The sequence below is a fragment of the Mixophyes fleayi genome, chromosome 9 (assembly GCF_038048845.1).
Source record: "Mixophyes fleayi isolate aMixFle1 chromosome 9, aMixFle1.hap1, whole genome shotgun sequence".
NCBI classification, from domain to species: domain Eukaryota; kingdom Metazoa; phylum Chordata; class Amphibia; order Anura; family Limnodynastidae; genus Mixophyes; species Mixophyes fleayi.
The window spans coordinates 2,454,691-2,468,212 of NC_134410.1; the positions used below are offsets into that span (position 1 = coordinate 2,454,691).

Here is a 13,522-nt window from a genome sequence, read left to right on the forward strand (position 1 = left end):
GCCTAGAGGACACAGTATCTGGCTGCAAGCTGGGGAACGCGCTGCCCAATCCATCCGACTGCTCCTGAAATGTCAGGCAGGGAATAATTAATAAGTTTCCTCTATTCAGCAGAGAGCTCTCAGCTCGGTCAGTTTACAGCGGCTGCGATCACTTTACTGACGCCGGAAACCATCTGCCAAGTAACCTTCACTGCACAATACAGCATTAAGTCTCTCTGCCCATTAAACCCCTGCGCTGCAGCAAATATATAACTTCTGTCCTCAGTGTTATCTGTCACAAACCAGCACCTTCCAGAATACCTTTTATATATCAGCTATCAGCTGTCTCTGCACCTGGCTGCTACCAAATGTCCACTTTGTCCAAGACCCTGCTGAGGGCTCCAACCCTCTGGTAATTGTATATAAAGGGATCCGATGCTGGAAACCATTGTTTTTGCTGTTCTGGCAGTTTTATTCTCTGTAACACGTTACATTTGTTCCATTGTATGCACTTATCGCATGTAGATGGACCAGGGAGCTTACAATCAGCTCTCAAACACCAGTGAAAATGTTATCACATATCACATGGAAACATGTTTTATTTATTAGTGACATCACAGCGCAGCAACTTACAACCAGCGCTAAACTGACATGGAGGCCGCCGGCACCATCACAAGCAAGAATCTGCTGGCTGCTTCTCCCTCTCACAGGCTGGAGGTCAATGTGGGGGGCGCCAAGGGGGCATTAAAATCTCTGGATGAGTGACGTTATGTATTTTAGACTCCGGCCAACCATTGGCGTCCTTGGCCTAACGGTAGCGCCCGCCCTGCATTAATGTTAATGCTGTATACGTAGGAGAGTAGTAACTGATTGTTCCAGTCGCATAGTGATATTATTCCTCAGTAGTATTACTACCACCAGTACTGCGGCTGCATCCGCTGCGGGGCCTGGAGGTAAGGAAACGTGTGGACAATGCTGGGCCACCAGCACTGCGCAGCCGCCAACCACTGCGCAGAAGAGGTTAACGTGGTTCTCTTCCTCTACCTCACTCACTGTCATCAGCAGCAATGGCTGCACCACACTTTAATCTCTCTCTTGCAGACACTCTTCTATGGTCTGTTCGTCAGTCTCTAACTGGGAGTCTCCTTAACACAACACTTGTCTCATTGTATTATATGTTTCTTCTTGTCAATCAACTCTGCTGACAGCTCTTCCATAGTCTGCTCTTGTGCTTTATATTCTGAATATAATACTCCTAAAAATGTATATTTCCAATGCATGTCCTATCTCTTGTTGTTGTTTCTACCTGGATTTATCTGGATCATCGAAACTGCCACCTCCAACCACCCATTTCATCTTCACACACCCGCCTTACGGTGTCTCTTCCTGGAGCTATTGTACCATGTAGGTGGGTTCTGGGATTATCCGTCATTATGCAACAGTGCACATTGTACAGGATCACATCCGTCATAACACAGAGATGCTCCAAACAAATCACTTCCATGCAACAGGTTTGTTTTACATGCGGTCTGCAGATTCCAGTCCTGGACCTCTGGATTGCAAATTTACTGCACTAATTCCTGGATAATATGGTGACCAAACTCCATGAGAGGAAGAATCTGTGATGTTTCATCGCAACGGAATGTCTTCATGTCTCTTCCGGAGTCACTCCTCGGCAACTCACTGGAAATTGAATTTCACCCTTAGATTGCTGCAATCTTAGACCTGTTGGAAATCTTTCAGCTTTTTTGCAAACTTCACTTTTTTTTCTTGTATAGACAAAGCACACTGGGCCTAAGTAGTTAGGATTAAATCCAGTTAGTTGGTGCAATTTTTGCACCTTGGACAAAACCATGTTATGCTGCATATGGGGCAAGTTCAAAATGTGCGGACAGATTTAGAGTTGGGAGGTAGGGCACATCTGCAGGATTAAAATAAAGCTGCCCGGTATTTGTGTGCTATATAGCAAAAAAAAAAACATTTGCAAAGCTTGATTCGCTACATGTTTTGTCACAGTGCAATTTTGCACCCTTTAACTGGATTTGGGCCCAATTTGCACAGAAAATCTCTCTTCTCATTACCTTTGGCTTAATCAGCAGCAAAGTTACTTATCATCATCATCATCATCATTTATTTATATAGCGCCAACATATTCCGTAGCGCTTTACAATTGGGGACAAACGTAATAAACTAATAAACAAACTGGGTAAAACAGACAAAGAGGTGAGAAGGCCCTGCTCGCAAGCTTACAATCTATGGGACAATGGGAGATTGACACATGAGGTTAAGTATACATTTTGCATCTTGGCCCAGCCAGACTGCAAAGGTAAGGTGACTCATAAGCTAAATGATCCTGTCACACAACAATGTTGGTCCGGGGGTAGTTGTCTTCTGTGAAATTGTGTAACAGGCTAAAGGTAGTGAGGTTAAGATGGTGGTTGAGGAATATTATAAGCTTGTCTGAATAGGTAGGTTTTCAGAGAACGCTTGAAAGTTTGTAGAACAGAGGAGAGTCTTATTGTGCGAGGGAGAGAGTTCCATAGAGTGGGTGCAGCCCGAAAAAAGTCCTGTAACCGGGAATGGGAGGATGTAATGAGGGTGGATGAGAGACGCAGATCTTTTGCAGAACGGAGTTGCCGAGTTGGGAGATATTTTGAGACAAGAGAGGAGATGTATGTTGGTGCAGCTTTGTTGATGGCCTTGTAGGTTAGTAAAAGTATTTTATATTGGATTCGGTAGAAGACAGGCAGCCAGTGTAGAGACATACAGAGTGATTCAACAGAGGAATAGCTATTTGCAAGGAAAATCAGTCTTGCCGAAGCATGCAAAATAGATTTTAGGGGTTTGAGTCTGTTTTTGGGAAGACCAGTAAGGAGGGAATTGCAATAGTCAATGCGGGAGGTGATTAGTGCATTAATTAAGGTTTTAGCAGTGTCTTGTGTGAGATATGTGCGGATTCTGGAAATGTTCTTTAGATGTATGTAACATGATTTAGATATAGAGTCAATGTGGGGAACAAAGGATAGGCGTGAATCAAGGATTACACCTAGGCAGCGAGCTTGTGGGGTGGGATTTATGGTCATGTTATCAACAGAGATAGAAATGTCAGGTATGCTCTTGTTGGCGGGTGGGAATATTATTAACTCTGTTTTAGAAAGATTAAGTTTGAGTTGACGAGAGGACATCCAAGATGAAATGGCAGAAAGACAGTCAGTTACACGGACAACACAGATGTCGAGAGATCAGGAGAGGATACATAGATTTGGGTATCATCCGCATAGAGATGATACTGAAAGCCAAAGGAACTTATTAGATTTCCAAGAGAAGCGGTATAGATAGAGAACAGCAGAGGACCTAGGACTGAGCCTTGTGGTACTCCAACTGATAGGGGAAGCGGAGCAGAGGTGGCTCCAGAGAAATTAACAGTGAAAGAGCGATTAGAGAGGTAAGATGAGAACCAGGATAGAACTGTGTCTTGAAGACCTAGGGATTGCAGTGTTTGTATGAGAAGAGAGTGGTCAACGGTGTCAAATGCAGCCGAGAGATCAAGGAGAATTAGGAGAGAGTAATGGCGTTCAGTCTTAGCAGTGATCGGATCATTAACAACCTTGGTCAGCGCAGTCTCTGTGGAGTGTTGAGAACGAAAGCCAGACTGAAGAGGATCCAACAGGTTGTTTGCGGAAAGAAAGCGTGTGAGGCGAGTGTAGGCAAGTCTCTCTAGAAGCTTGGAGGGGCAAGGGAGCTGAGAGATGGGACGGTAATTTGAGAGAGAGTTTGGGTCGGAGTTTTGTTTTTTTAGAATAGGAGTAATCACTGCATGCTTGTATAGTGATGGAAAGATGCCAGTAGAGAGTGAGAGATTACAGATTTGAGATAGAGGTGAAATGAGCACAGAAGACAGGGATCTACCAATTTGCGAGGGAATAGGATCAAGAGGACAGGAGGTAGAGTAGGAAGATAAGAAGAGCGTAGAAATTTCCTCTTCATTTGTGGGGTCAAATGAAGAAAGGGTGTCAGAGGGTAGTGGGAAGGAAATGAGCTGATGGCTTGTTGAGGAAGAGGATACCATTTCTAGTCTGATCTTGTCAATCTTGTCCTTGAAGTAGGAAGCAAGATCCTGAGCACTGATAGTAGATGGAGGGTTCGGGGTGGGAGGATTGAGAAGATGATTAAATGTATTGAAAAGGCGTTTGGGGTTAGAAGCCTGAGCATAGATAAGAGATTGAAAGTATGTTTGTTTTGCAGTGTCCAGAGCATTTCGATAGGTGTGGTAGACAGAAGTATATGTGAAGAAGTCATTAGAGCTTCGAGATTTACGCCAGTGACGTTCTGCTTTACGGGACAGTTTTTGAAGATTTCGTGTTGCTTTGGTGTGCCACGGTTGACATCGAAGTCAACGTGTAGTATGAAGTGTCGCTGGAGCCACTTGATCAAGGGCCGTTGCTAAGGTTAGGTGAAAATGAGGTACTGCCATCTCAGGGCATGAGAAAGTAGAGATAGGGGAGAGAAGGTGTTGGAGAGAGGTGGAAAATTGTTGAAGATTAATAGAATTAAGATTTCTACGAGTATGAGGAGGCTTGGTTGAGTTAGACAGTAGAGAGGTTAGAGCAGTGGTGGTAAGAGTGTGCTTATCTGGATTAGGCGCTCTCATCAGACATGTGATCAATATTGTGTTCAGTCGGCTATTCGCAGACAGCCCTTCACTAAATTCTGTACCCCACCTATTTTAGTGAAAATCTAATTTACAAACTTTTTCAGATTTTGCCACTGTTATTTCTTTTTAACTGTAGTGACACAGTTAAAAGCCCAGATTCTTCACCCAGGTTTTTACTTTAATGAAAAAAAACCCAAAAACAGGTCACATCAGTTTTAACCACACACCTCCTCCTGTTTGCCAGACAGCTGAGTTTGCAGCATAAACAGGTTTCCAGAAGCATCCCACTTCTGACACCACACACAGGACGGTGCTCCTGTAATGACACAAAAGCTTCTCTGCGTTAATCTGCTGCTGTTTTATTCGCAAACACCAATTGTAGCAATGAATAGAATTCTAAATCGTGATCCCTACACCTAAGCTCTCTATATGTTGTCTAGCTTGTCTGGCATTGATCGTCGCATCCACATCAACAAAACATTTTCTTATATCGTGCAACACCTCCCAGCTCCCTCCTTATGTACACAATCATATAAATATATAGCGATGATATAATGTAATATCCCTTCTAACCTTCAATTGACTGAGGTTACAGAAGGAAATAGAAAAATCAGTATACTGTACATACAAGGTCTTTCCCTGCTTTATTCCTACTTACCTTAAATCCACTTTTTTGGTTCTTAGTTACTTTGCACATGTAGGGTTGAAATACATAAATAATAAAAAATGTTTGTAGTCTTTAATTATGTGTCTACAAAATGTTAAAATTAAAATTGCTAATCCAATTTATCCGTCAAGGGTTTCTTTTAAAATTATGCAATGTTAATTTTGTGTATTATTTTTAAAGCCTTTGAAAATGATTTTGAACTTTTAATCTATATTAATTAAAATATTCGATGATAAAATGTTCCAGCGCTGTAGTAGTCCGATATACGTGATCGATGATGAGAAGGTGATTAACTCGCGCACAGAATGATTTCATGACCTCAAAGTAGACGGTTCTAGACCATTTGGTGCAAATACAATAATCTGTAATTAACAGTGGTGTATAGAAATGTATTGTATTGTTACCTCCTTATATGATATTTAAAGGTCAATTTTTCAGGTCGCAGAAACGTCTGTTTTGCCGCTCAGTCATGTAATGTGTTATAATGGGAAGCTATCCGGTGGCATTACAAATATATGACACTTTTAATGTGTTTTTGGCCATCAGAGAACTAACATGAAATCAAAAGGAAATATTGATTTTATATGCAGCGTTTTATTACCAATTGTACACACATTAGGGGAACGAAGGCATGCCATGACCCCATAGAAATTGCCTTTCCTATGAGTTTTTCTGCTTCATTTTAATTCCTGGGGGGTAGGGGTGGCACATGTATGTAAATTAGAACATGAAATGAGCTGGGTCAAAGGTGGAATTTTTATTTTTTTGTTAAATAGTTTTTTTCTTCATTGCAATCCACGTTGTTGCAGTTTTAAGCAAAGAGATATTTTTACCTGAATTCACAAAAGTATTCACAGCCGTGGTCTAAATATTTAGTATCTGGTGCTATAGACCAGTTACAAGGTGCAGTTCACATCACAGTTGTTGGAATAACAGGCGCCAGTCCATCTCTTGTTGAAGTTCACTCCTTTTTTGAATCCTCCTGCACACTGCAACTAAGTAAAATACATTGACTCACAGATGGTACACAAGAGCTTACACTCCATGTCACTGTTCCTCTTGAGCTCTACACTGTCCTCTTTAGCAGCTCTGGTGATCTATCAACATTAGATCGTTCTCAACTTGAGTGCCCCATGCCGCTCTCTCTGTTGTACCTACTAAACGGGTCGTCTGGACAGTCTCAGCCTTGGAGCACTCTCGGCCCTGAGTACGTGCATAAGTGCACTCAACGTCTCTGCAGTACTGGGCTCACAGACCTACGTATCTCTTGACTACAGATATAAGTGTCTATACCAGTTCTCGGCTCAGCCTACCATCTGTCCACTACTGGGCAAGGTCTTACCAGGGGCTTGAACTCTGCTCAGACTCTCACTGTACTCAGACACTGGGAACACATCAGTCATAAAGTCTTTCTCTCTCTTAAACCTCTAACGTTGCTACCCCATCTCCACAACCTCAGCAACCTCTAGACCCAACACTAGAGAGGGCTTCTAAATCCTCCAGTCTCACCCCTTAATCTCATCCTCCTCCCTGAGGTGTGACCACCAATACAGCTCAATCATTTAGTAGCGCAGTCATTGGCACATAGAAATAGAGAGGTACCGTGAGTCCCGCCCTTGAGGAGCAGAACATGGAACTCACATAGTTTTCTTCTCACACCTTTCATAAATGAATGGTAACATTTGTATTCGTGGACTGTACACTAGAAAACACAATGGTTGTCTCTTAAAGTATTATTAGATCTAACAACAAAATGCAGAAACCACTAAATTAGACTTTCGAGGCAAGACACTGTATTTAGCATTTCTATTTATTTCTATTTATTTTCCATACCTCCCACCCATACATATACCACCTAAACTTCCTGATTGGAAATGGAATATTTGGGCAAATTATGCCATGCCACCCCTATTTTTTCAGACCCATGTTACTTTTCTTCACTAAAAATTAGGAATAATGTGAGATATACCCCAAAACATGCCATCTGAGACAGTTCTCTATCTAAAAGATACACATTCGGTGGTTAGAGATCAGATTTGACTCAATTAACCAGAAAAAACCCTGTGATAAGGCACAAAGTCTTCTGACGTAAATATGAAGGCTTTATTGCATTACCTCAGACACACATCAAGTACAAGCTTTTAATCCTTTTAACAACATATGTTACACGGTGTAATGGACTTTACTCTTATTTACAATTTCCTAATATGAACCAGTTTCTAATTTACATTGGCTACCTTGAGACAAAAAACAACATACATCAACATTATTTAAAGCCTATGTGGTGGCAACGTAATTCTCACTTTACCTTATTTTGCTTGACCTTTCTCATTGTCCTTTCCTAAACATAAAGGTGTTTGTCCAACTTTTGATCTCTTCCAGCCCATTTGTGAAGAGAACAGAAATGGACACACTTATTTACCTCACTTGAATATAAGTATAATGTATTGCTTAATTGATGCAATATTAACCAATATTAATTGAGTCACTATTGTGTCAATCAGGTTGGCTTCCACATCATTCCTCCCTTTGATCAATCTTGATCCCATTATACAATTAAAAAACTAAAGAAGACTTTAGGGTGATGTGTAAACCAGGGTACACGGAAAATACATAGAGGAGGGGCCAAGTGCCTGTATATTTCATACATGAAGCCAGTGACAATAATCGGTTATCTGGTTTGATTGTTTTACTGGGAGACGAAGATTCTGTCTTTCAATCCTTCAGTTCACCGTGAATGTTCCAGTTCTTCTCTGGTTTCCAGTCTAAGATTAGATTTAAGATTTCTCATTGTCTGTACTGAATATATTTTAAATTGTAATAGTTATGGAGTAGTTTAGTAGAGCACAGTGTTCTGCGGATCTCGGAAGATGTTACAAATGTAATAATCTGACGATTAGACATACACAGCGCAAAGGAAACAGGTCTTGGATGGCTGAGGTTCATAATTAACTTCTGTTTCATATCATTGTACGTTACTTATATGTATCATGATCCCTTCAATGTTCAGCGATGAGCAATATGTCAACGTACCATAAATAAAGGATATATAATATAAGTAAAGTAAATTATTTATGTGACCATCTATTTAATCTGTGGTTACAGTGTCATTGGGGGAATAAGAAGAAATATATTTGTTATGTTTTTATATCTTTGTTCTGTCACGGGAAGCGTTACATTCTGTATCGTGTTAATATTGTAATCTTGTCTAGTGTATTTGACTGAAAGCTGACTGACTTCAGCTTCTCCGTAGAGACAGAGCAATAATATTTGTATTATTTTCTTATGAAATGTAACACATTTGGTATCTGGAATCTATAACTGTTTCCGCCTTGGGCATCAGCGTATCATAAAACCACATAACGGTATCCAGTCATAAGCTTTTGTCCACATACGAGGGAAAGTTATTAAGAGAGCTCAATTTTCAAAGGTGTTGTGAATGAATTGATATGGGCTCAGATAAGATGCTCAAAATCCCATAATGCTGTGCAGATAGGGGGCTTATAACTACCCAACTTACAATAAACAAACTGGAATAAACCTATTGCTGGCCGTCCAACTTCCCATCTGATGCTCATAAAAGTAAAGAGAATGAGTTATTGGAATTTCAATCAAACCCCATGATGAATTCTGTGACCACGGCGGTGTCTGCTCTATTTAGAGAAATACACTCACGCCTCTTCTTACAGGAACAGAGATACAGGTAGAGATGTATTAAGTATATCTGAAGAAACTGCTGGGAGGAAAGTATTAATATTATATCTCTTAGACTTTCTACCAGCTCTATCTGTCATGAGAAGGGTTGTTTTATTCATGAGGGAAGAGTAAAGCAGATTACTGCTTGATGTAATGTGCCCAGTAATTGCCCAGCAGGATGTGATATTCTCAGAAATTGCCTAGCAAGATGTTAAATGTTCAGTCATTGCTCAAAAGAATGTAATATGAAAAGTTATTAGCAAGAAGAATATAATATGCTATAAGAAAGAAATAAGAGAAACTGCAATGACCTTCATATAATAGTTGCATAAAAGCAAGAAAAATTGGGGGGTTTCAATCATGTAGAGAATAAGAGGTATATTTATGACCCATCGTATATTGCTCAGGTTAAGTATAATTTCTTATCACAATCTATTACAATTGATTAGCTGGGGCAATGGTTCCGACAGGAGCCTGTCCCGGTGAATAATCTAAGTGACCGCTCCAGTACTTACAGGTTCTTATGTCCATGGACAATTTGCGATGGGAAAGAGCACGAAGGCTGCTGGGAAGAGATCCGATGTGACGCTCTCCTCATAAGACAGCTCCGAATTTCAGAGTTTCATAAATAGGGCATATTTGTAGTCCCCATTAGACACCAATGGGGACTGGATTAGTGATCAAAGAGGCTGGGACCACAGCAATATCGGAGATCGTCTAATAATAAATAGCCTCATTACTTTAAAATGCAGTAATCCTGCAAACATTTTTAAAGGGATTTACCATGAAAAAAAACCCTCTTCGAAAGTTAGGCCCTTAAATAGTATGATACCACTCAGTGTCTGGAAACAGGTGAGTAACGGCATCCTCCTGTCTGACAATACAACGCGTTTCATATTTCTAGTTCTTTCATGGGGTCTGTTTATCAGAGGGTGAAAAGCCTAATGGCTGGAAATAACGGGTGTTGCAATTTATATGATTATGGATTCATCATCATCAACATTTATTTATATAGCGCCACTAATTCCGCAGCGCTGTACAGAGAACTCATTCAAATCAGTCCCTGCCCCATTGGGGATTACAGTCTAAATTCCCTAACATACAGACACAGACACAGAGAGAGAGAGACAAACTAGGGTCAATTTGTTAGCGGCCAATTAACCTACCAATATGTTTTTTTGTGTGTGTGGGAGGAAACAAGAGCACCCGGAGGAAACCCACGCAAACACGGAAAGAACATACAAACTCCACACAGATAAGACCATGGTCGGGAATTGAACTCATGACCCCAGTGCTGTAAGGCAGAAGTGCTAACCACTGAGCCTCCGTGTAGATTGGCAAATAGTATGAGGCAGCAAGATGTAATATGCCCAGTAATTGTTCTGCAATATTTAATATTCCCAGTAGAATATAATATGCCAAGTAATTGCCCAACACAATAGTAATATACCTAACAGGAGTGCAATAGGGTATCAAGATGCAATGTAAACAGTTTCCTATCAGGATAGGTTAATTTGCCAAGATTTGTAATTGTTCTGTAAATGTGGGAGTCTAATACGGACATAACTGATCCTCAGTTGCGATATCGGAGAGGACACAACCTTCTCACCTTACGGTGCAGCAAGGAAACAAGGGGCCACAACAGCAAATATCCGTCAGAAAGCTGCTCGCATCTGAAAATGTTTCCAAGATGAAGCTCTCTGAAGCAGACACTACATGACAAAGACATATTTACAGGGAATGAGCTCACGCTGGTCTCCTAAGGATTAGACTCTAATTAGAATTCCTGTTCTGCTTTCCTGTACACACATGGAAGTAATGGGTGATAATATTTATAACGGTGTAGCAAGACTGAAAAATGAAACCAGAAAGAGTCTTAGCTCTGTGACAAAGGGAGGTGTTTGCCACAGGCTTCTAAAAGAGGAGTTAGGTACTTAGCTGGCAATCTGCAGAGCAAGGTTGCAAACAGAATTACACATTTGTAGAGTAGTTCACCTAAATTAAAGAGATACAGGTGGAGGACATATGTGTAGTAAAATAATAGTAAAGAGTCTGATTTAATTTACATATTTTGAAGTGGTTTAAAAAATACATCTTTTCCACAGCAAGCTGCAGCCTGACAGGGTGTGTCTGCGACCAAACAGAGCACCTGCAAAGACCCTTTTAAAGGCAAGGTGTCATCTGATCATCAAGTTAGGCCTGTGGGAGGAGTGTAAACTATTTAAATCTGTCAGTTTCATTGCTCATTGTTGACCGATGCCAGATAGTGGCCGGTCTCTAGGGAGTTGGTCTCTGTCTATCTAGTGTTAGGGTCACAAGAAAGAGTATTGAACCCTATGCTGTCCATTTACTTTACCATCCTGATAATAAAATCAAAACAAAAAAGCAAGAAGGTGTTCGTGTCTCCATCACCTGACGTGTGCCCGTGTCACAGCTCATTCATCTTAACAGACAACAAAGTAACTAAACACAGGTTACACTTACTGCACGTCAGAGAAACACGGTCCCAGCGCTTACATACCCGTGACTTCTGCTACTTTCCTGGGACAATCCAGGGGTCTCTCTGGAGTAGGAGAGTTACAACACAGCACCTGAACCTGCCTCCTGATTGGAGGGGTGGGCTATTGAGATCCCCACCAAACTACTATTCTAAAGATCTTCTGATCAGATATGGTATAAATGAGAGAGTGACCCAACCATGTCCTGGCTGGAGCATGCTCACTGTGCCCCTGAGAATCTATTTGGGACACGAGCAAGCTTAGAAAGTGTTAGTGCCAAAACTTCAAGTTCATTGATGTTTCTCATGATCACGTGGTTGCATTAGCCCACAGGACATCCCGCACACAATTTAGTTGCTTTGTCATACACAAGATAGAAAAATGCACAAAAATGGCAGATTTGATTTAAATTAATGGCATTCCCCTGTCTGCTTATGTGTAGCTGCGCCCTTACCTCCCAGATAAAGGATATTACAGTGATATATTGGATCCTTTTCTTCTCTCCTTTTGCATTTTATTTGACGTGAAATATAAATTCTTTTAGTCTTTGCTTGGAGGGAAAACAATACAATGAAATCACACACAGTTTCCGGCACGTTGCACAAATGTGGCAGAAACATCTCATGTAAACATTCAGGTGGAAAGTAGGAACTCACGCAGGATAATTCTGTTATCTCATCTCACTTCTTCCCCCAATATCTGCCCCCCCCCCCCTCCCTGATTACTGAAGCTTGCTTTCCTTTGTCAGACAACCTCTAACAAACGCATCTATTTTTCCCCAAATAAAAGTAAGGATTGCTAAATAATATAAAGACAAGACTGAATTCTGCACATCGGATAATATATGTTACAAGCGGGTGCTGTGCGGGTCCGATATGTAATATGTAGCAGTTTTTATATATTATCAAATTATTTGGTAAATCGTCCAAAAATGCTATTTATAAAATATACAAAAGCTCTGATTAGCTTCATTTTGCATCAGTACTAATGTAGTTTATTGTAAAAATGATCCTTCGGTATAACATACTTATATATTTTATTTTAAAGTTGTACTTTCATTTAAAATATGCAATTGTTGCGAGATTTGTTGCTTTGTCGAGTTGTCATTATGTTGTTTTGTTGCGAGGTTTCCTTCCAGCAGTCAAACAATTGTTTGCAACCAAAAAATTATGTTTCGCAATATTTGTATATATATATTATATATATATAAAGATTAAACTGAAATGATTCGATATTCAGCCTGTAACAGAACCAAACTGTAATCATTGGTTATGAAGGAGCCACAATGCCGTATAGCACTTCACCTTGTCAGTCTTGGATATGAAAACGCGTTAACCAGCTTGTACATGTCCGGCTTTCAGTTCCGCTAGTAAAAAGGAAGAAAAAAGTTTTAAAAATACATAAAAAATTAAATAAAATAAAAAACACATAAAGCATTTTTAAAATAGCTTACATGTTTTATCCCCATCTGGACACAGTTATGGTGATGTTTTTCATCCTGTACAAAAATAGTAACTCCTATCCCTAACCTCCATCCTGAGATCAGTCACAAACTGGGAAAATTAGTTGGTAAATTAACTGAAAATAATCTGGGAGGTGATTCTGTCTGCTGTCACTGTATAATCACTGGATAATGTCAATATTATCCATATTTCTACATTTCTACATATTAAAACTCGCCTCATCATGCAACTTGCACCAGACATGACCGACTTATAAACTCTGATAAATTGACCCACTCTTTATCCCAGACACAATACACACACCTGTTGCTTTGTATACGGCCTATCAGATCAGGAGAAAGAGACAATGGCCCCAACATCACCCAATTATCTCTATGGATGTAACTCCTTATATGTTACCTTCTCTATGTCTATATGTATCACTGCTGCCATCCGAGACTCCCACTGACCCCCTGAAACGTTTCTTTTCCAGGGTATGTACATCAAATCCACGTACGACGGCCTGCACGTCATCACCGGAACCACAGAAAACGTAAGTATCGAAAACCATTCTTTTGCAGTTTAA

The 13,522-nt window shown here is 40.4% G+C and overlaps 1 protein-coding gene across 1 annotated transcript in view; it reads left to right on the plus strand.

Annotated features, from left to right (window-relative positions):
- LOC142101793 (connector enhancer of kinase suppressor of ras 2-like) overlaps nucleotides 1-13,522 on the plus strand; it is a 313,111-nt gene that overhangs the window by 197,396 nt on the left and 102,193 nt on the right. The window contains exon 7 of the mRNA XM_075186220.1: nucleotides 13,430-13,489. Coding sequence (XP_075042321.1) covers nucleotides 13,430-13,489 — 60 coding nt within the window. The remainder of the gene's footprint in view (nucleotides 1-13,429; nucleotides 13,490-13,522) is intronic.